Source organism: Oncorhynchus kisutch, unplaced genomic scaffold (genome assembly GCF_002021735.2).
Source record: "Oncorhynchus kisutch isolate 150728-3 unplaced genomic scaffold, Okis_V2 scaffold987, whole genome shotgun sequence".
Taxonomy (NCBI): Eukaryota; Metazoa; Chordata; class Actinopteri; order Salmoniformes; family Salmonidae; genus Oncorhynchus; species Oncorhynchus kisutch.
In genome coordinates this window covers 16,997-41,738 of record NW_022262932.1, presented here as the reverse complement: position 1 = coordinate 41,738, position 24,742 = coordinate 16,997, and the positions used below count along the sequence as shown (strand labels likewise).

The 24,742-nt window shown below is 42.2% G+C and overlaps 1 protein-coding gene across 1 annotated transcript in view; it reads right to left on the bottom strand.

Annotated features, from left to right (window-relative positions):
* Nucleotides 1–24,742, bottom strand: part of LOC109884947 (serine/threonine-protein kinase ULK4-like) — a gene marked incomplete at both ends in the record, with an annotated part of 98,716 nt that overhangs the window by 57,183 nt on the left and 16,791 nt on the right. Inside the window, 3 exon segments of the mRNA XM_031817319.1 lie at nt 978–1,112; nt 1,114–1,167; nt 2,180–2,341. Coding sequence (XP_031673179.1) covers nt 978–1,112; nt 1,114–1,167; nt 2,180–2,341 — 351 coding nt within the window.

Sequence of the window (24,742 nt, the reverse complement as noted above, 5' to 3'; positions counted from 1 at the left end):
CCTCTTAGTGGAGAATCCTGAAAGCAAGATGAATATTTAAAGATAATCATCAGTAGGAATAAGGCATGTTTGTTCAAGTCTCAGTGACTGGGAGTCAAGTCAACCTCAGGAAATAAGAGAACTCCTCTCTTTGAAGAAAATGATTCTCTCCCATCCCAGTTGGTGAGGCCCTGAGACAGACTAGACATCACATGCAGACAAATCTTTCTCTTTCTTATCTGCATCTTATCTGGCTTTGGCTGCATGTGTTCCGTTGGGAGAGATTTATATTCCATTATTTGTTCATACTTACAACTAACCCTAACTGGGCCAGAGGATTAAAGATAGAGGGAGATGGAGAGGAGAGAGGAGAAGAAGAGGAGAGGAGATGGGATTCATCTCCTGTGTTGGCTGGAACTAGCAGCACAAGCCGATAATGGCCAATTATCTGTCAGAGGTTAGGGAGAGGGCGGCGGTGCCGGGCCAGATGAGATGTTTAGTGCTGAAGAAGATGGCACAGGGCTGAAACATGTCCACACAGAGACAACACCAATACCATACAGCTATGGCACGGGCCACACTCTTAGCCTCACAGTGACAGTTGAATGAAGGAGGGGCTATAGTTGTTCTTTCATTTTCTGCGTCCCAAATGGCACCCTATTCCCTATAGTGCACTACCTTTGCCCAGGGCCCATAGGGTCAAAAGTAGTGCACAATTTTATTTTTAACCTTTATTTAACTAGACAAGTCAGTTAAGAACAAATTCTTATTTACAATGATGGCCTACACCGGCCAAACCAGGATGACGCTGGGCCAATTGTGCACCATCCTATGTGACTCCCAATCAGTTGGATTCGAACCAGGGTCTGTAGTGACGCGTCTTGCACTGAGATGCAGTGCCTTAGACCACTGCGCCACTCGAGAGTCATGTAGGGAATAGGGTAGCATTTAGGACTGTTGGTGTTTAACAAGGTGTTACACTACAGTATCCTACATACCCGCTCCTGGACTAGTCTGTGTAGCTGGGCGTGGGCCCCTGACGCCAGCATGGCAGAGAACATGGTGAGTATGTGCTGCTGGACACGGCTGATCCCCGACACCAGGCTGGCTAAGATGGCTGGCAGCCCCACCTTGGTCAATCACACTGTGGAAGGCACTGGCTGAGAGGCGGGTGATTCTGCACAGGGCCTGTATGAAGTTAATAACACAGGAAGGCCTCAGTCATCATCAAGTTCTCTTTCAAACACATCTGGCTTCTAAAAGTGCCGGATAGGCAGGGTTTGTACATTTGGGACTATTGCATTGGTTTCTTTGTGTCAGACAAACTCAATCAGGTTATATACATGGACCTATTAGTCCCAATGCAGGTTATATACATGGACCTATTAGTCCCAATGCAGGTTATATACATGGACCTATTAGTCCCAATGCAGGTTATATACATGGACCTATTAGTCCCAATGCAGGTTATATACATGGACCTATTAGTCCCAATGCAGGTTATAAACATGGACCTATTAGTCCCAATGCAGGTTATATACATGGACCTATTAGTCCCAATGCAGGTTATAAACATGGACCTATTAGTCCCAATGCAGGTTATATACATGGACCTATTAGTCCCAATGCAGGTTATATACATGGACCTATTAGTCCCAATGCAGGTTATATACATGGACCTATTAGTCCCAATGCAGGTTATATACATGGACCTATTAGTCCCAATGCAGGTTATATACATGGACCTATTAGTCCCAATGCAGGTTATAAACATGGACCTATTAGTCCCAATGCAGGTTATATACATGGACCTATTAGTCCCAATGCAGGTTATAAACATGGACCTATTAGTCCCAATGCAGGTTATATACATGGACCTATTAGTCCCAATGCAGGTTATATACATGGACCTATTAGTCCCAATGCAGGTTATATACATGGACCTATTAGTCCCAATGCAGGTTATATACATGGACCTATTAGTCCCAATGCAGGTTATATACATGGACCTATTAGTCCCAATGCAGGTTATATACATGGACCTATTAGTCCCAATGCAGGTTATATACATGGACCTAATCCATCCAGTGGTATTTCATCAGTACACAGTATCTCTACTTCAATCACAAATGAAAGTGAAATATTGTAGTGAGTGAGTGAGTTCAGATTTCCCCGGTTAGTGTATTGAGTTTGTACTTACTGAGATGGCGCTGACGCGTAGTGAGTCGACACTGGAGTGTGTGAACAGGTACCAGAGCATGGGGCCTATCTCCCCGGTGATGAAGCCCTGGGCGTAGTGAGACGCCGGGGTACACACGTTCTCCACCATCTTACACACCATGTGGTTCACAACCAGCTCCTCCTAAAGACACACATACAGACACACACGCGGACGGACATACACACACGGATGAACCCAACACACACACACAGTACAATACAATGGAATGCCCAAGATAGGTTAGCTAGGCTAAATAAAACACAATCCTGAATCCTACAAGAACCTGAAGGTCACACCTCAAAGAAAAGCAAAACAAAACAATTAGTTATTAACAATTTGATTTACACAAATCATTACAATGGCTAGAATGTGAAGTGGGTCATTACCCACCACGCATCCATTATATACCACATATCCATTATATACCACGCATCCATTATATACCACACATCCATTATATACCACACATCCATTATATACCACACATCCATTATATACCACAGATCCATTATATACCACACATCCATTATATACCACATATCCATTATAGACCACGCATCCATTATATACCACACATCCATTATATACCACACATCCATTATATACCACACATCCATTATATACCACGCATCCATTATATACCACGCATCCATTATATACCACGCATCCATTATATACCACATATCCATTATATACCACACATCCATTATATACCACACATCCATTATATACCAAACATCCATTATATACCACGCATCCATTATATACCACACATCCATTATATACCACGCATATACCACACATCCATTATATACCAAACATCCATGATATACCACGCATCCATTATATACCACACATCCATTATATACCACACAGCCATTATATACCACACATCCATTATATACCACACATCCATTATATACCACACATCCATTATATACCACACATCCATTATAGACCACACATCCATTATAGACCACACATCCATTATATACCACACATGTACCACACATCCATTATATACAACACATCCATTATATTCCACACATCCATTATATACCACACATCCAGTATATACCACACATCCATTATATACCACACATCCATTATATACCACACGCCCATTATATACCACACATCCATTATATACAGCCATTATATACCACACATCCATTATATAACACACATCCATTATATACCACACATCCATTATATACCACACATCCATTATAGACCACACATCCATTATAGACCACACATCCATTATATACCACACATGTACCACACATCCATTATATACAACACATCCATTATATACCACACATCCATTATATACCACACATCCAGTATATACCACACATCCATTATATACCACACATCCATTATATACCACACATCCAGTATATACCACACATATACCACACATCCATTATATACCACACATATATTGTATACCACACATCCATTATATACCACACATATACCACACATCCATTATATACCACACATACCACACATCCATGATATACCACACATCCATTATATACCACGTATATACCACACATCCATTATATACCACGCATATACCACACATCCATTATATACCACACATCCATTATATACCACACATCCAGTATATACCACACATCCAGTATATACCACACATCCATTATATACCACACATCCATTATATACCACACATCCAGTATATACCACACATATACCACACATCCATTATATACCACACATCCATTATATACCACGCATCCATTATATACCACGCATCCATTATATACCACGCATCCATTATATACCACATATCCATTATATACCACACATCCATTATATACCACACATCCATTATATACCAAACATCCATTATATACCACGCATCCATTATATACCACACATCCATTATATACCACGCATATACCACACATCCATTATATACCAAACATCCATGATATACCACGCATCCATTATATACCACACATCCATTATATACCACACAGCCATTATATACCACACATCCATTATATACCACACATCCATTATATACCACACATCCATTATATACCACACATCCATTATAGACCACACATCCATTATAGACCACACATCCATTATATACCACACATGTACCACACATCCATTATATACAACACATCCATTATATTCCACACATCCATTATATACCACACATCCAGTATATACCACACATCCATTATATACCACACATCCATTATATACCACACGCCCATTATATACCACACATCCATTATATACAGCCATTATATACCACACATCCATTATATAACACACATCCATTATATACCACACATCCATTATATACCACACATCCATTATAGACCACACATCCATTATAGACCACACATCCATTATATACCACACATGTACCACACATCCATTATATACAACACATCCATTATATACCACACATCCATTATATACCACACATCCAGTATATACCACACATCCATTATATACCACACATCCATTATATACCACACATCCAGTATATACCACACATATACCACACATCCATTATATACCACACATATATTGTATACCACACATCCATTATATACCACACATATACCACACATCCATTATATACCACACATACCACACATCCATGATATACCACACATCCATTATATACCACGTATATACCACACATCCATTATATACCACGCATATACCACACATCCATTATATACCACACATCCATTATATACCACACATCCAGTATATACCACACATCCATTATATACCACACATCCATTATATACCACACATCCATTATATACCACACATATACCACACATCCATTATATACCACACATATATTGTATACCACACATCCATTATATACCACACAGCCATTATATACCACAGATCCATTATATACCACACATCCATTATATACCACACATCCATTATATACCACACATCCATTATATACCACACATCCATTATATACCACACATCCATTATATACCACACATCCATTATATACCACACATCCATTATATACCACAGATCCATTAGTTACCACACAGCCATTATATACCACAGATCCAGTATATACCACACATCCATTATATACCACACATCCATTATATACCACACATCCATTATATACCACACATCCATTATATACCACACATCCATTATATACCACACATCCATTATATACCACACGCCCATTATATACCACACATCCATTATATACCACACAGCCATTATATACCACAGATCCATTATATACCACACATCCATTATATACCACACATCCATTATATACCACACATCCATTATATACCACAGATCCATTATATACCACACAGCCATTATATACCACAGATCCATTATATACCACACATCCATTATATACCACACATCCATTATATACCACACATCCATTATATACCACACATCCATTATATAACACACATCCATTATATACCACACATCCATTATATACCACACATCCATTATATACCACACATCCATCACATACCACACATCCATTATATACCACACATCCATTATATACCACAGATCCATTAAGTCACCTTGTTACCCTGGTTCCACTGGGTTACATCATAAGCTTATTACTCCATTAAAACGTGGAAATGAGGATCACTACTAACAACCTAATGAACATAGTGTTCACTAGTTAAAACCAGTATTCTACCACAGTACCTTTCTGATCTACAGTCGTGACCAAAGGTTTTAGATATTAGATATTTTTGTCGGATGTTACTATGGAATTTTTAAGTGTAATTACAAGCTTTTCATACGTGTCAAAGGCTTTTATTGACAATTACATGAATTACTGATATTTGCAGTGTTGACCCTTCTTTTTCAAGACCTCTGCAATCCTCCCTGGCATGCTGTCAATTAACTTCTGACTGATGGCAGCCCATTGCATAATCAATGCTTTGAGTTTGTCAGAATTTGTGGGTTTTTGTTTGTCCACCTGCCTTTGAGGATTGACCACAAGTTCTCAATGGGATTAAGGTCTGGAGAGTTTCCTGGCCATGGATATCGATGTTTTGTTCCCCGAGCCACTTAGTTATCACTTTTGCCTAATGGCAAGGTGCTCCATCATGCTGGAAAAGGCATTGTTTGTCACCAAACTGTTCCTGGATGGTTGGGAGAAGTTGCTCTTGGAGGATGTGTTGGTACCATTCTTTATTCATGGCTGTGTTCTTAGGCAAAATGGTGAGTGAGTCCACTCCCTTGGAGTACACTCCCATGTACAGTGCCTTGCGAAAGTATTCGGCCCCCTTGAACTTTGCGACCTTTTGCCACATTTCAGGCTTCAAACATAAAGATATAAAACTGTATTTTTTTGTGAAAAAGCAACAACAAGTGGGACACAATCATGAAGTGGAACGACATTTATTGGATATTTCAAACTTTTTTAACAAATCAAAAACTGAAAAATTGGGCGTGCAAAATTATTCAGCCCCCTTAAGTTAATACTTTGTAGCGCCACCTTTTGCTGCGATTACAGCTGTAAGTCGCTTGGGGTATGTCTCTATCAGTTTTGCACATCGAGAGACTGAAATGTTTTCCCATTCCTCCTTGCAAAACAGCTCGAGCTCAGTGAGGTTGGATGGAGAGCATTTGTGAACAGCAGTTTTCAGTTCATTCCACTCGATTGGATTCAGGTCTGGACTTTGACTTGGCCATTCTAACACCTGGATATGTTTATTTTTGAACCATTCCATTGTAGATTTTGCTTTATGTTTTGGATCATTGTCTTGTTGGAAGACAAATCTCCGTCCCAGTCTCAGGTCTTTTGCAGACTCCATCAGGTTTTCTTCCAGAATGGTCCTGTATTTGGCTCCATCCATCTTCCCATCAATTTTAACCATCTTCCCTGTCCCTGCTGAAGAAAAGCAGGCCCAAACCATGATGCTGCCACCACCATGTTTGACAGTGGGGATGGTGTGTTCAGGGTAATGAGCTGTGTTGCTTTTACGCCAAACATAACGTTTTGCATTGTTGCCAAAAAGTTCAATTTTGGTTTCATCTGACCAGAGCACCTTCTTCCACATGTTTGGTGTGTCTCCCAGGTGGCTTGTGGCAAACTTTAAACGACACTTTTTATGGATATCTTTAAGAAATGGCTTTCTTCTTGCCACTCTTCCATAAAGGCCAGATTTGTGCAATATACGACTGATTGTTGTCCTATGGACAGAGTCTCCCACCTCAGCTGTAGATCTCTGCAGTTCATCCAGAGTGATCATGGGCCTCTTGGCTGCATTTCTGATCAGTCTTCTCCTTGTATGAGCTAAAAGTTTAGAGGGACGGCCAGGTCTTGGTAGATTTGCAGTGGTCTGATACTCCTTCCATTTCAATATTATCGCTTGCACAGTGCTCCTTGGGATGTTTAAAGCTTGGGAAATATTTTTGTATCCAAATCCGGCTTTAAACTTCTTCACAACAGTTATCTCGGACCTGCCTGGTGTGTTCCTTGTTCTTCATGATGCTCTCTGCGCTTTTAACGGACCTCTGAGACTATCACAGTGCAGGTGCATTTATACGGAGACTTGATTACACACAGGTGGATTGTATTTATCATCATTAGTCATTTAGGTCAACATTGGATCATTCAGAGATCCTCACTGAACTTCTGGAGAGAGTTTGCTGCACTGAAATTAAAGGGGTATGTTGCACGCCCAATTTTTCAGTTTTTGATTTGTTAAAAAAGTTTGAAAAGTTTGAAATATCCAATAAATGTCGTTCCACTTCATGATTGTGTCCCACTTGTTGTTGATTCTTCACAAAAAAATACAGTTTTATATCTTTATGTTTGAAGCCTGAAATGTGGCAAAAGGTCGCAAAGTTCAAGGGGGCCGAATACTTTCGCAAGGCACTGTATATTTGTGTCATTCTCAAAACGTTTGGCCACAACTGTACACTACAGCCACACACAGTAACCCACAACAACCACATGACTGGACTGTGTCCAAAACAGCACCCTCCTCCCTACTCGTTTTGTGCAGAGCCCTAGAGGCCTTGGCCAACAGTAGTAGTGCCCTATGAGACATGGCTCTCAAGACAAGACAGGTTATGTCCACACTGCCCACAAAATGAGGTGGAAATTGAGCTGCACTATCTAACCTCCTGCCCAATGTATGACCATATTAGAGACACATATTTCCCTCAGATTACACAGATCCACAAAGAATTTGAAAACAAATCCAAGTTTGATAATACCACAGTGTGCCATCACAGCAGCAGGATTTGTGACCAGTGAAGAACAATCACCACTGTAAATGCAACCCATATTTATGTTTATTTATTTTCTCTTTTGTAGATTAACTATTTGCACATCGTGACAACACTATGTATTGACATAATATGAAATTTGAAATGTCTCTATTTCTTTGAAACTTTTGTAAGTGTAGTGTTTACACTTTTGTTTATTATCTATTTCACTTGTTTCCCATGCCAATAATAATAATTTAATTGAGAGAGGGACAGCGAGAGGGACAGCGAGAGAGAGAGACAGCGAGAGAGAGAGAGAGAGACAGCAAGAGAAAGACAGACAGCGAGAGAGAGAGAGAAAGAGGGCTCTAGGTTCTGATATAGTTGAGGTGCTGAGTAGGAGGACACCTGCACTGATTGACAAGCTGCTAGAGGGCGAGTGAGGAGTTAAGGAAGCTGCGTCCCAAATGGCACCCTATTCTGTACATATTGCACTACTTTTGACCAGAGTCCACGTAGTGCACTATATAGGGAATAGGGTACCATTTGGGACAGACCCGAAAGAGGGAACATAGTGAGGGGGAACATTCCAGTCAGAAAGGCCTTGTTGTGTCAGTAGAACAAGTTAACCAGAAACAAATACAACTCAAGTCAAGATACTCCACACAGCACAGCAGCCTCAAGGTTTCTCTTCTCTCTCCACACAACGACCATACAAAATCACTGTGAAGAAAAGCTGAGGGCGTTTTTTAAAACACGCCCGTTTGTACAACTAACTATGTTTCATACCGGTGTGGACATACTGTACACAGACTCCCTTTTCACAAAGGTAAGGCACGCTGGAGGCTACTGTGTATAAGGTGTGCTGTAACTCAGAGCATGTTTTAACCTGATGTTACAAAGGCAACTATACTAGACTAAAACAGCATAAACAAAACACACACAGAGAAAACCTTGGAGTCATGCGATGCGTCACTACTTATTCCAACCTTTCAGAAAGTGAAGTCTGAAAATGGCATTGAAAATCTAATGTTAAGAACAGAGGCAGGGAGGGGTATTGAAAATATAATGTTATGAACAGAGGCAGGGAGGGGTATTGAAAATATAATGTTATGAACAGAGGCAGGGAGGGGTATTGAAAATATAATGTTATGAACAGAGGCAGGGAGGGGTATTGAAAATATAATGTTATGAACAGAGTCAGGGAGGGGTATTGAAAATATAATGTTATGAACAGAGGCAGGGAGGGGTATTGAAAATATAATGTTATGAACAGAGGCAGGGAGGGGTATTGAAAATATAATGTTATGAACAGAGCCAGGGAGGGGTATTGAAAATATAATGTTATGAACAGAGGCAGGGAGGGGTATTGAAAATATAATGTTATGAACAGAGTCAGGGAGGGGCATTGAAAATATAATGTTATGAACAGAGGCAGGGAGGGGTATTGAAAATATAATGTTATGAACAGAGGCAGGGAGGGGCATTGAAAATCTAATGTTATGAACAGAGGCAGGGAGGGGCATTGAAAATATATTGTAAAGAACATCAAATGAGCTAAATAGCTATTGCTATTGGGCCTACCAATATGCTGCTTGTATACGAGTGGCTCAGGATTTCTTTTGAGAGAAAAGGTTGGAGAACCCTGATCTAACTCAATGAACAAAGGGAATTGGTCCCTGGTACAAATGTAGTGCACTAAATAGAAAATAGGGTGCCATTTGGAAAACAGCCATTAAACAGGACATTGGGCACACCTGTGGAGTGGAGTGCGGCTAATTCTCAATTTTTCTCATTAAAACACTGCTACTGTATTAATACTAGCATCTAACACACTGGGAAAAAATGAACATAGGATGCAACAACAACAAAAAAGTACTCATCCAAGAAGTTCTCAAACTGCCTGGGCATGAGAGCTATTTTAAACACCATTTTATTTCCTTGGTTAACTGTTCTACAAGAAACATTTAAATTCCTTAAATTTGTTTTGCAGATATACTGTAGATTACCCTGGACTAACTGGAAAATCATTCCAAACAGGAGTCTAATTCAACATGAAAAGGGATGAAAGCCTTTAACTAATGTCTAGACTGTAGGACCTAAAACTATAACCTAGGGCTAATACTGTAGGGCCTAAAACCATAACCTAGGGCTAATACTGTAGGGCCTAAAACCATAACCCAGGGCTCATACTGTAGGGCCTAAAACCATAACCTAGGGCTAATACTGTAGGGCCTAAAACCATAACCTAGGGCTAATACTGTAGGGCATAAAACCATAACCCAGGGCTCATACTGTAGGGCCTAAAACCATAACCTAGGGCTAATACTGTAGGCCTAAAACCATAACCTAGGGCTAATACTGTAGGGCATAAAACCATAACCCAGGGCTCATACTGTAGGGCCTAAAACCATAACCTAGGGCTAATACTGTAGGGCCTAAAACCATAACCTAGGGCTAATACTGTAGGCCTAAAACCATAACCTAGGGCTAATACTGTAGGGCATAAAACCATAACCCAGGGCTCATACTGTAGGGCCTAAAACCATAACCTAGGGCTAATACTGTAGGGCCTAAAACCATAACCTAGGGCTAATACTGTAGGGCATAAAACCATAACCCAGGGCTCATACTGTAGGGCCTAAAACCATAACCTAGGGCTAATACTGTAGGGCCTAAAACCATAACCTAGGGCTAATACTGTAGGGCCTAAAACCATAACCTAGGGCTAATACTGTAGGCCTAAAACCATAACCCAGGGCTAATACTGTAGGCCTAAAACCATAACCTAGGGCTAATATTGTAGGCCTAAAACCATAACCCAGGGCTAATACTGTAGGCCTAAAACCATAACCTAGGGCTAATACTGTAGGCCTAAAACCATAACCCAGGGCTAATACTGTAGGGCCTAAAACCATAACCTAGGGCTAATACTGTAGGCATAAAACCATAACCCAGGGCTCATACTGTAGGGCCTAAAACCATAACCTAGGGCTAATACTGTAGGACCTAAAACCATAACCTAGGGCTAATACTGTAGGCCTAAAACCATAACCTAGGGCTAATACTGTAGGCCTAAAACCATAACCCAGGGCTAATACTGTAGGCCTAAAACCATAACCTAGGGCTAATACTGTAGGCCTAAAACCATAACCCAGGGCTAATACTGTAGGGCCTAAAACCATAACCTAGGGCTAATACTGTAGGCCTAAAACCATAACATAGGGCTAATACTGTAGGGCCTAAAACCATAACCTAGGGCTAATACTGTAGGCGTAACCATAATCTAGGGCTAATTCTGTAGGCCTAAAACCATAACCTAGGGCTAATACTGTAGGCCTAAAACCATAACCTAGGGTGTATACTGTAGGGCCCAAAACCATAACCTAGGGCTAATACTGTAGGCCTAAAACCATAACCTAGGGCTAATACTGTAGGCCTAAAACCATAACCTAGGGTGTATACTGTAGGGCCTAAAACCATAACCTAGGGTGTATACTGTAGGGCCCAAAACCATAACCTAGGGCTAATACTGTAGGCCTAAAACCATAACCTAGGGCTAATACTGTAGGCCTAAAACCATAACCTAGGACTAATACTGTAGGCCTAAAACCATAACCTAGGGCTAATACTGTAGGGCCTAAAACCATAACCTAGGGCTAATACTGTAGGCCTAAAACCATAACCTAGGGCTAATACTGTAGGCCTAAAACCATAACCTAGGGCGTATACTGTAGGCCTAAAACCATAACCTAGGGCTAATACTGTAGGCCTAAAACCATAACCTAGGGCTAATACTGTAGGCCTAAAACCATAACCTAGGGCTAATACTGTATGGCCTAAAACCATAACCTAGGGCTAATACTGTAGGGCATAAAACCATAACCCAGGGCTCATACTGTAGGGCCTAAAACCATAACCTAGGGCTAATACTATAGGCCTAAAACCATAACCTAGGGCTAATACTGTAGGGCATAAAACCATAACCCAGGGCTCATACTGTAGGGCCTAAAACCATAACCTAGGGCTAATACTGTAGGGCCTAAAACCATAACCTAGGGCTAATACTGTAGGGCATAAAACCATAACCCAGGGCTCATACTGTAGGGCCTAAAACCATAACCTAGGGCTAATACTGTAGGCCTAAAACCATAACCTAGGGCTAATACTGTAGGGCATAAAACCATAACCCAGGGCTCATACTGTAGGGCCTAAAACCATAACCTAGGGCTAATACTGTAGGGCCTAAAACCATAACCTAGGGCTAATACTGTAGGGCATAAAACCATAACCCAGGGCTCATACTGTAGGGCCTAAAACCATAACCTAGGGCTAATACTGTAGGGCCTAAAACCATAACCTAGGGCTAATACTGTAGGGCCTAAAACCATAACCTAGGGCTAATACTGTAGGCCTAAAACCATAACCCAGGGCTAATACTGTAGGCCTAAAACCATAACCTAGGGCTAATACTGTAGGCCTAAAACCATAACCCAGGGCTAATACTGTAGGGCCTAAAACCATAACCTAGGGCTAATACTGTAGGCATAAAACCATAACCCAGGGCTCATACTGTAGGGCCTAAAACCATAACCTAGGGCTAATACTGTAGGGCCTAAAACCATAACCTAGGGCTAATACTGTAGGGCCTAAAACCATAACCTAGGGCTAATACTGTAGGCCTAAAACCATAACCCAGGGCAAATACTGTAGGCCTAAAACCATAACCTAGGGCTAATATTGTAGGCCTAAAACCATAACCCAGGGCTAATACTGTAGGCCTAAAACCATAACCTAGGGCTAATACTGTAGGCCTAAAACCATAACCCAGGGCTAATACTGTAGGGCCTAAAACCATAACCTAGGGCTAATACTGTAGGCATAAAACCATAACCCAGGGCTCATACTGTAGGGCCTAAAACCATAACCTAGGGCTAATACTGTAGGACCTAAAACCATAACCTAGGGCTAATACTGTAGGCCTAAAACCATAACCTAGGGCTAATACTGTAGGCCTAAAACCATAACCCAGGGCTAATACTGTAGGCCTAAAACCATAACCTAGGGCTAATACTGTAGGCCTAAAACCATAACCCAGGGCTAATACTGTAGGGCCTAAAACCATAACCTAGGGCTAATACTGTAGGCCTAAAACCATAACATAGGGCTAATACTGTAGGGCCTAAAACCATAACCTAGGGCTAATACTGTAGGCGTAACCATAATCTAGGGCTAATTCTGTAGGCCTAAAACCATAACCTAGGGCTAATACTGTAGGCCTAAAACCATAACCTAGGGTGTATACTGTAGGGCCCAAAACCATAACCTAGGGCTAATACTGTAGGCCTAAAACCATAACCTAGGGCTAATACTGTAGGCCTAAAACCATAACCTAGGGTGTATACTGTAGGGCCTAAAACCATAACCTAGGGTGTATACTGTAGGGCCCAAAACCATAACCTAGGGCTAATACTGTAGGCCTAAAACCATAACCTAGGGCTAATACTGTAGGCCTAAAACCATAACCTAGGACTAATACTGTAGGCCTAAAACCATAACCTAGGGCTAATACTGTAGGGCCTAAAACCATAACCTAGGGCTAATACTGTAGGCCTAAAACCATAACCTAGGGCTAATACTGTAGGCCTAAAACCATAACCTAGGGCGTATACTGTAGGCCTAAAACCATAACCTAGGGCTAATACTGTAGGCCTAAAACCATAACCTAGGGCTAATACTGTAGGCCTAAAACCATAACCTAGGGCTAATACTGTATGGCCTAAAACCATAACCTAGGGCTAATACTGTAGGGCATAAAACCATAACCCAGGGCTCATACTGTAGGGCCTAAAACCATAACCTAGGGCTAATACTATAGGCCTAAAACCATAACCTAGGGCTAATACTGTAGGGCATAAAACCATAACCCAGGGCTCATACTGTAGGGCCTAAAACCATAACCTAGGGCTAATACTGTAGGGCCTAAAACCATAACCTAGGGCTAATACTGTAGGGCATAAAACCATAACCCAGGGCTCATACTGTAGGGCCTAAAACCATAACCTAGGGCTAATACTGTAGGCCTAAAACCATAACCTAGGGCTAATACTGTAGGGCATAAAACCATAACCCAGGGCTCATACTGTAGGGCCTAAAACCATAACCTAGGGCTAATACTGTAGGGCCTAAAACCATAACCTAGGGCTAATACTGTAGGGCATAAAACCATAACCCAGGGCTCATACTGTAGGGCCTAAAACCATAACCTAGGGCTAATACTGTAGGGCCTAAAACCATAACCTAGGGCTAATACTGTAGGGCCTAAAACCATAACCTAGGGCTAATACTGTAGGCCTAAAACCATAACCCAGGGCTAATACTGTAGGCCTAAAACCATAACCTAGGGCTAATACTGTAGGCCTAAAACCATAACCCAGGGCTAATACTGTAGGGCCTAAAACCATAACCTAGGGCTAATACTGTAGGCATAAAACCATAACCCAGGGCTCATACTGTAGGGCCTAAAACCATAACCTAGGGCTAATACTGTAGGACCTAAAACCATAACCTAGGGCTAATACTGTAGGCCTAAAACCATAACCTAGGGCTAATACTGTAGGCCTAAAACCATAACCCAGGGCTAATACTGTAGGCCTAAAACCATAACCTAGGGCTAATACTGTAGGCCTAAAACCATAACCCAGGGCTAATACTGTAGGGCCTAAAACCATAACCTAGGGCTAATACTGTAGGCCTAAAACCATAACATAGGGCTAATACTGTAGGGCCTAAAACCATAACCTAGGGCTAATACTGTAGGCGTAACCATAATCTAGGGCTAATTCTGTAGGCCTAAAACCATAACCTAGGGCTAATACTGTAGGCCTAAAACCATAACCTAGGGTGTATACTGTAGGGCCTAAAACCATAACCTAGGGTGTATACTGTAGGGCCCAAAACCATAACCTAGGGCTAATACTGTAGGCCTAAAACCATAACCTAGGGCTAATACTGTAGGGCATAAAACCATAACCCAGGGCTCATACTGTAGGGCCTAAAACCATAACCTAGGGCTAATACTGTAGGCCTAAAACCATAACCTAGGGCTAATACTGTAGGGCATAAAACCATAACCCAGGGCTCATACTGTAGGGCCTAAAACCATAACCTAGGGCTAATACTGTATGGCCTAAAACCATAACCTAGGGCTAATACTGTAGGGCATAAAACCATAACCCAGGGCTCATACTGTAGGGCCTAAAACCATAACCTAGGGCTAATACTGTAGGCCTAAAACCATAACCTAGGGCTAATACTGTAGGGCATAAAACCATAACCCAGGGCTCATACTGTAGGGCCTAAAACCATAACCTAGGGCTAATACTGTAGGGCCTAAAACCATAACCTAGGGCTAATACTGTAGGGCATAAAACCATAACCCAGGGCTCATACTGTAGGGCCTAAAACCATAACCTAGGGCTAATACTGTAGGCCTAAAACCATAACCTAGGGCTAATACTGTAGGGCATAAAACCATAACCCAGGGCTCATACTGTAGGGCCTAAAACCATAACCTAGGGCTAATACTGTAGGGCCTAAAACCATAACCTAGGGCTAATACTGTAGGGCATAAAACCATAACCCAGGGCTCATACTGTAGGGCCTAAAACCATAACCTAGGGCTAATACTGTAGGGCCTAAAACCATAACCTAGGGCTAATACTGTAGGCCTAAAACCATAACCTAGGGCTAATACTGTAGGCCTAAAACCATAACCTAGGGCGTATACTGTAGGCCTAAAACCATAACCTAGGGCTAATTCTGTAGGCCTAAAACCATAACCTAGGGCTAATACTGTAGGCCTAAAACCATAACCTAGGGCTAATACTGTAGGGTCTAAAACCATAACCTAGGGCTAACACTGTAGGCCTAAAACCATAACCTAGGGCATATACTGTAGGCCTAAAACCATAACCTAGGGCTAATACTGTAGGGCTAAAACCATAACCTAGGGCTAATACTGCAGGGCCTAAAACCATAACCTAGGGCTAATACTGTAGGCCTAAAACCATATCCTAGGGCGTATACTGTAGGCCTCAAACCATAACCTAGTGCTAATACTGTAGGCCTAAAGCTATAACCTAGGGCTAATACTGTAGGCCTAAAACCATATCCTAGGGCATATACTATAGGCCTAAAACCATAACCTAGGGCTAATACTGTAGGCCTAAAACCATAACCTAGGGTGTATACTGTAGGGCCTAAAACCATAACCTAGGGTGTATACTGTAGGGCCTAAAACCATAACCTAGGGTGTATACTGTAGGGCCTAAAACCATAACCTAGGGCTAATACTGTAGGCCTAAAACCATAACCTAGGGTGTATACTGTAGGGCCTAAAACCATAACCTAGGGTGTATACTGTAGGGCCTAAAACCATAACCTAGGGCTAATACTGTAGGGCATAAAACCATAACCCAGGGCTCATACTGTAGGGCCTAAAACCATAACCTAGGGCTAATACTGTAGGCCTAAAACCATAACCTAGGGCTAATACTGTAGGGCATAAAACCATAACCCAGGGCTCATACTGTAGGGCCTAAAACCATAACCTAGGGCTAATACTGTAGGGCCTAAAACCATAACCTAGGGCTAATACTGTAGGGCATAAAACCATAACCCAGGGCTCATACTGTAGGGCCTAAAACCATAACCTAGGGCTAATACTGTAGGGCCTAAAACCATAACCTAGGGCTAATACTGTAGGGCCTAAAACCATAACCTAGGGCTAATACTGTAGGCCTAAAACCATAACCCAGGGATAATACTGTAGGCCTAAAACCATAACCTAGGGCTAATACTGTAGGCCTAAAACCATAACCCAGGGCTAATACTGTAGGGCCTAAAACCATAACCTAGGGCTAATACTGTAGGCATAAAACCATAACCCAGGGCTCATACTGTAGGGCCTAAAACCATAACCTAGGGCTAATACTGTAGGACCTAAAACCATAACCTAGGGCTAATACTGTAGGCCTAAAACCATAACCTAGGGCTAATACTGTAGGCCTAAAACCATAACCCAGGGCTAATACTGTAGGCCTAAAACCATAACCTAGGGCTAATACTGTAGGCCTAAAACCATAACCCAGGGCTAATACTGTAGGGCCTAAAACCATAACCTAGGGCTAATACTGTAGGCCTAAAACCATAACATAGGGCTAATACTGTAGGGCCTAAAACCATAACCTAGGGCTAATACTGTAGGCGTAACCATAATCTAGGGCTAATTCTGTAGGCCTAAAACCATAACCTAGGGCTAATACTGTAGGCCTAAAACCATAACCTAGGGTGTATACTGTAGGGCCTAAAACCATAACCTAGGGTGTATACTGTAGGGCCCAAAACCATAACCTAGGGCTAATACTGTAGGCCTAAAACCATAACCTAGGGCTAATACTGTAGGGCATAAAACCATAACCCAGGGCTCATACTGTAGGGCCTAAAACCATAACCTAGGGCTAATACTGTAGGCCTAAAACCATAACCTAGGGCTAATACTGTAGGGCATAAAACCATAACCCAGGGCTCATACTGTAGGGCCTAAAACCATAACCTAGGGCTAATACTGTAGGGCATAAAACCATAACCCAGGGCTCATACTGTAGGGCCTAAAACCATAACCTAGGGCTAATACTGTAGGCCTAAAACCATAACCTAGGGCTAATACTGTAGGGCATAAAACCATAACCCAGGGCTCATACTGTAGGGCCTAAAACCATAACCTAGGGCTAATACTGTAGGGCCTAAAACCATAACCTAGGGCTAATACTGTAGGGCATAAAACCATAACCCAGGGCTCATACTGTAGGGCCTAAAACCATAACCTAGGGCTAATACTGTAGGCCTAAAACCATAACCTAGGGCTAATACTGTAGGGCATAAAACCATAACCCAGGGCTCATACTGTAGGGCCTAAAACCATAACCTAGGGCTAATACTGTAGGCCTAAAACCATAACCTAGGGCTAATACTGTAGGGCATAAAACCATAACCCAGGGCTCATACTGTAGGGCCTAAAACCATAACCTAGGGCTAATACTGTAGGGCCTAAAACCATAACCTAGGGCTAATACTGTAGGGCATAAAACCATAACCCAGGGCTCATACTGTAGGGCCTAAAACCATAACCTAGGGCTAATACTGTAGGGCCTAAAACCATAACCTAGGGCTAATACTGTAGGCCTAAAACCATAACCTAGGGCTAATACTGTAGGCCTAAAACCATAACCTAGGGCGTATACTGTAGGCCTAAAACCATAACCTAGGGCTAATTCTGTAGGCCTAAAACCATAACCTAGGGCTAATACTGTAGGCCTAAAACCATAACCTAGGGCTAATACTGTAGGGTCTAAAACCATAACCTAGGGCTAACACTGTAGGCCTAAAACCATAACCTAGGGCATATACTGTAGGCCTAAAACCATAACCTAGGGCTAATACTGTAGGGCTAAAACCATAACCTAGGGCTAATACTGCAGGGCCTAAAACCATAACCTAGGGCTAATACTGTAGGCCTAAAACCATATCCTAGGGCGTATACTGTAGGCCTCAAACCATAACCTAGTGCTAATACTGTAGGCCTAAAGCTATAACCTAGGGCTAATACTGTAGGCCTAAAACCATATCCTAGGGCATATACTATAGGCCTAAAACCATAACCTAGGGCTAATACTGTAGGCCTAAAACCATAACCTAGGGTGTATACTGTAGGGCCTAAAACCATAACCTAGGGTGTATACTGTAGGGCCTAAAACCATAACCTAGGGTGTATACTGTAGGGCCTAAAACCATAACCTAGGGCTAATACTGTAGGCCTAAAACCATAACCTAGGGTGTATACTGTAGGGCCTAAAACCATAACCTAGGGTGTATACTGTAGGGCCTAAAACCATAACCTAGGGCTAATACTGTAGGGCATAAAACCATAACCCAGGGCTCATACTGTAGGGCCTAAAACCATAACCTAGGGCTAATACTGTAGGCCTAAAACCATAACCTAGGGCTAATACTGTAGGGCATAAAACCATAACCCAGGGCTCATACTGTAGGGCCTAAAACCATAACCTAGGGCTAATACTGTAGGGCCTAAAACCATAACCTAGGGCTAATACTGTAGGGCATAAAACCATAACCCAGGGCTCATACTGTAGGGCCTAAAACCATAACCTAGGGCTAATACTGTAGGGCCTAAAACCATAACCTAGGGCTAATACTGTAGGGCCTAAAACCATAACCTAGGGCTAATACTGTAGGCCTAAAACCATAACCCAGGGATAATACTGTAGGCCTAAAACCATAACCTAGGGCTAATACTGTAGGCCTAAAACCATAACCCAGGGCTAATACTGTAGGGCCTAAAACCATAACCTAGGGCTAATACTGTAGGCATAAAACCATAACCCAGGGCTCATACTGTAGGGCCTAAAACCATAACCTAGGGCTAATACTGTAGGACCTAAAACCATAACCTAGGGCTAATACTGTAGGCCTAAAACCATAACCTAGGGCTAATACTGTAGGCCTAAAACCATAACCCAGGGCTAATACTGTAGGCCTAAAACCATAACCTAGGGCTAATACTGTAGGCCTAAAACCATAACCCAGGGCTAATACTGTAGGGCCTAAAACCATAACCTAGGGCTAATACTGTAGGCCTAAAACCATAACATAGGGCTAATACTGTAGGGCCTAAAACCATAACCTAGGGCTAATACTGTAGGCGTAACCATAATCTAGGGCTAATTCTGTAGGCCTAAAACCATAACCTAGGGCTAATACTGTAGGCCTAAAACCATAACCTAGGGTGTATACTGTAGGGCCTAAAACCATAACCTAGGGTGTATACTGTAGGGCCCAAAACCATAACCTAGGGCTAATACTGTAGGCCTAAAACCATAACCTAGGGCTAATACTGTAGGGCATAAAACCATAACCCAGGGCTCATACTGTAGGGCCTAAAACCATAACCTAGGGCTAATACTGTAGGCCTAAAACCATAACCTAGGGCTAATACTGTAGGGCATAAAACCATAACCCAGGGCTCATACTGTAGGGCCTAAAACCATAACCTAGGGCTAATACTGTAGGGCATAAAACCATAACCCAGGGCTCATACTGTAGGGCCTAAAACCATAACCTAGGGCTAATACTGTAGGCCTAAAACCATAACCTAGGGCTAATACTGTAGGGCATAAAACCATAACCCAGGGCTCATACTGTAGGGCCTAAAACCATAACCTAGGGCTAATACTGTAGGGCCTAAAACCATAACCTAGGGCTAATACTGTAGGGCATAAAACCATAACCCAGGGCTCATACTGTAGGGCCTAAAACCATAACCTAGGGCTAATACTGTAGGCCTAAAACCATAACCTAGGGCTAATACTGTAGGGCATAAAACCATAACCCAGGGCTCATACTGTAGGGCCTAAAACCATAACCTAGGGCTAATACTGTAGGGCCTAAAACCATAACCTAGGGCTAATACTGTAGGGCATAAAACCATAACCCAGGGCTCATACTGTAGGGCCTAAAACCATAACCTAGGGCTAATACTGTAGGGCCTAAAACCATAACCTAGGGCTAATACTGTAGGGCCTAAAACCATAACCTAGGGCTAATACTGTAGGCCTAAAACCATAACCTAGGGCTAATACTGTAGGCCTAAAACCATAACCTAGGGCTAATACTGTAGGCCTAAAACCATAACCCAGGGCTAATACTGTAGGGCCTAAAACCATAACCTAGGGCTAATACTGTAGGCATAAAACCATAACCCAGGGCTCATACTGTAGGGCCTAAAACCATAACCTAGGGCTAATACTGTAGGACCTAAAACCATAACCTAGGGCTAATACTGTAGGCCTAAAACCATAACCTAGGGCTAATACTGTAGGCCTAAAACCATAACCCAGGGCTAATACTGTAGGCCTAAAACCATAACCTAGGGCTAATACTGTAGGCCTAAAACCATAACCCAGGGCTAATACTGTAGGGCCTAAAACCATAACCTAGGGCTAATACTGTAGGCCTAAAACCATAACATAGGGCTAATACTGTAGGGCCTAAAACCATAACCTAGGGCTAATACTGTAGGCGTAACCATAATCTAGGGCTAATTCTGTAGGCCTAAAACCATAACCTAGGGCTAATACTGTAGGCCTAAAACCATAACCCAGGGCTAATACTGTAGGGCCTAAAACCATAACCTAGGGCTAATACTGTAGGCCTAAAACCATAACATAGGGCTAATACTGTAGGGCCTAAAACCATAACCTAGGGCTAATACTGTAGGCGTAACCATAATCTAGGGCTAATTCTGTAGGCCTAAAACCATAACCTAGGGCTAATACTGTAGGCCTAAAACCATAACCTAGGGTGTATACTGTAGGGCCTAAAACCATAACCTAGGGTGTATACTGTAGGGCCCAAAACCATAACCTAGGGCTAATACTGTAGGCCTAAAACCATAACCTAGGGCTAATACTGTAGGGCATAAAACCATAACCCAGGGCTCATACTGTAGGGCCTAAAACCATAACCTAGGGCTAATACTGTAGGCCTAAAACCATAACCTAGGGCTAATACTGTAGGGCATAAAACCATAACCCAGGGCTCATACTGTAGGGCCTAAAACCATAACCTAGGGCTAATACTGTAGGGCATAAAACCATAACCCAGGGCTCATACTGTAGGGCCTAAAACCATAACCTAGGGCTAATACTGTAGGCCTAAAACCATAACCTAGGGCTAATACTGTAGGGCATAAAACCATAACCCAGGGCTCATACTGTAGGGCCTAAAACCATAACCTAGGGCTAATACTGTAGGGCCTAAAACCATAACCTAGGGCTAATACTGTAGGGCATAAAACCATAACCCAGGGCTCATACTGTAGGGCCTAAAACCATAACCTAGGGCTAATACTGTAGGCCTAAAACCATAACCTAGGGCTAATACTGTAGGGCATAAAACCATAACCCAGGGCTCATACTGTAGGGCCTAAAACCATAACCTAGGGCTAATACTGTAGGGCCTAAAACCATAACCTAGGGCTAATACTGTAGGGCATAAAACCATAACCCAGGGCTCATACTGTAGGGCCTAAAACCATAACCTAGGGCTAATACTGTAGGGCCTAAAACCATAACCTAGGGCTAATACTGTAGGGCCTAAAACCATAACCTAGGGCTAATACTGTAGGCCTAAAACCATAACCCAGGGCTAATACTGTAGGCCTAAAACCATAACCTAGGGCTAATACTGTAGGCCTAAAACCATAACCCAGGGCTAATACTGTAGGGCCTAAAACCATAACCTAGGGCTAATACTGTAGGCATAAAACCATAACCCAGGGCTCATACTGTAGGGCCTAAAACCATAACCTAGGGCTAATACTGTAGGACCTAAAACCATAACCTAGGGCTAATACTGTAGGCCTAAAACCATAACCTAGGGCTAATACTGTAGGCCTAAAACCATAACCCAGGGCTAATACTGTAGGCCTAAAACCATAACCTAGGGCTAATACTGTAGGCCTAAAACCATAACCCAGGGCTAATACTGTAGGGCCTAAAACCATAACCTAGGGCTAATACTGTAGGCCTAAAACCATAACATAGGGCTAATACTGTAGGGCCTAAAACCATAACCTAGGGCTAATACTGTAGGCGTAACCATAATCTAGGGCTAATTCTGTAGGCCTAAAACCATAACCTAGGGCTAATACTGTAGGCCTAAAACCATAACCTAGGGTGTATACTGTAGGGCCTAAAACCATAACCTAGGGTGTATACTGTAGGGCCCAAAACCATAACCTAGGGCTAATACTGTAGGCCTAAAACCATAACCTAGGGCTAATACTGTAGGCCTAAAACCATAACCTAGGGTGTATACTGTAGGGCCTAAAACCATAACCTAGGGTGTATACTGTAGGGCCCAAAACCATAACCTAGGGCTAATACTGTAGGCCTAAAACCATAACCTAGGGCTAATACTGTAGGCCTAAAACCATAACCTAGGACTAATACTGTAGGCCTAAAACCATAACCTAGGGCTAATACTGTAGGGCCTAAAACCATAACCTAGGGCTAATACTGTAGGCCTAAAACCATAACCTAGGGCTAATACTGTAGGCCTAAAACCATAACCTAGGGCGTATACTGTAGGCCTAAAACCATAACCTAGGGCTAATACTGTAGGCCTAAAACCATAACCTAGGGCTAATACTGTAGGCCTAAAACCATAACCTAGGGTGTATACTGTAGGGCCTAAAACCATAACCTAGGGTGTATACTGTAGGGCCTAAAACCATAATCTAGGGCTAATTCTGTAGGCCTAAAACCATAACCTAGGGCTAATACTGTAGGCCTAAAACCATAACCTAGGGCTAATACTGTAGGGTCTAAAACCATAACCTAGGGCTAACACTGTAGGCCTAAAACCATAACCTAGGGCATATACTGTAGGCATAAAACCATAACCCAGGGCTCATACTGTAGGGCCTAAAACCATAACCTAGGGCTAATACTGTAGGACCTAAAACCATAACCTAGGGCTAATACTGTAGGCCTAAAACCATAACCTAGGGCTAATACTGTAGGCCTAAAACCATAACCCAGGGCTAATACTGTAGGCCTAAAACCATAACCTAGGGCTAATACTGTAGGCCTAAAACCATAACCCAGGGCTAATACTGTAGGGCCTAAAACCATAACCTAGGGCTAATACTGTAGGCCTAAAACCATAACCTAGGGCTAATACTGTAGGGCCTAAAACCATAACCTAGGGCTAATACTGTAGGCGTAACCATAATCTAGGGCTAATTCTGTAGGCCTAAAACCATAACCTAGGGCTAATACTGTAGGCCTAAAACCATAACCTAGGGTGTATACTGTAGGGCCTAAAACCATAACCTAGGGTGTATACTGTAGGGCCCAAAACCATAACCTAGGGCTAATACTGTAGGCCTAAAACCATAACCTAGGGTGTATACTGTAGGGCCTAAAACCATAACCTAGGGTGTATACTGTAGGGCCCAAAACCATAACCTAGGGCTAATACTGTAGGCCTAAAACCATAACCTAGGGCTAATACTGTAGGCCTAAAACCATAACCTAGGACTAATACTGTAGGCCTAAAACCATAACCTAGGGCTAATACTGTAGGGCCTAAAACCATAACCTAGGGCTAATACTGTAGGCCTAAAACCATAACCTAGGGCTAATACTG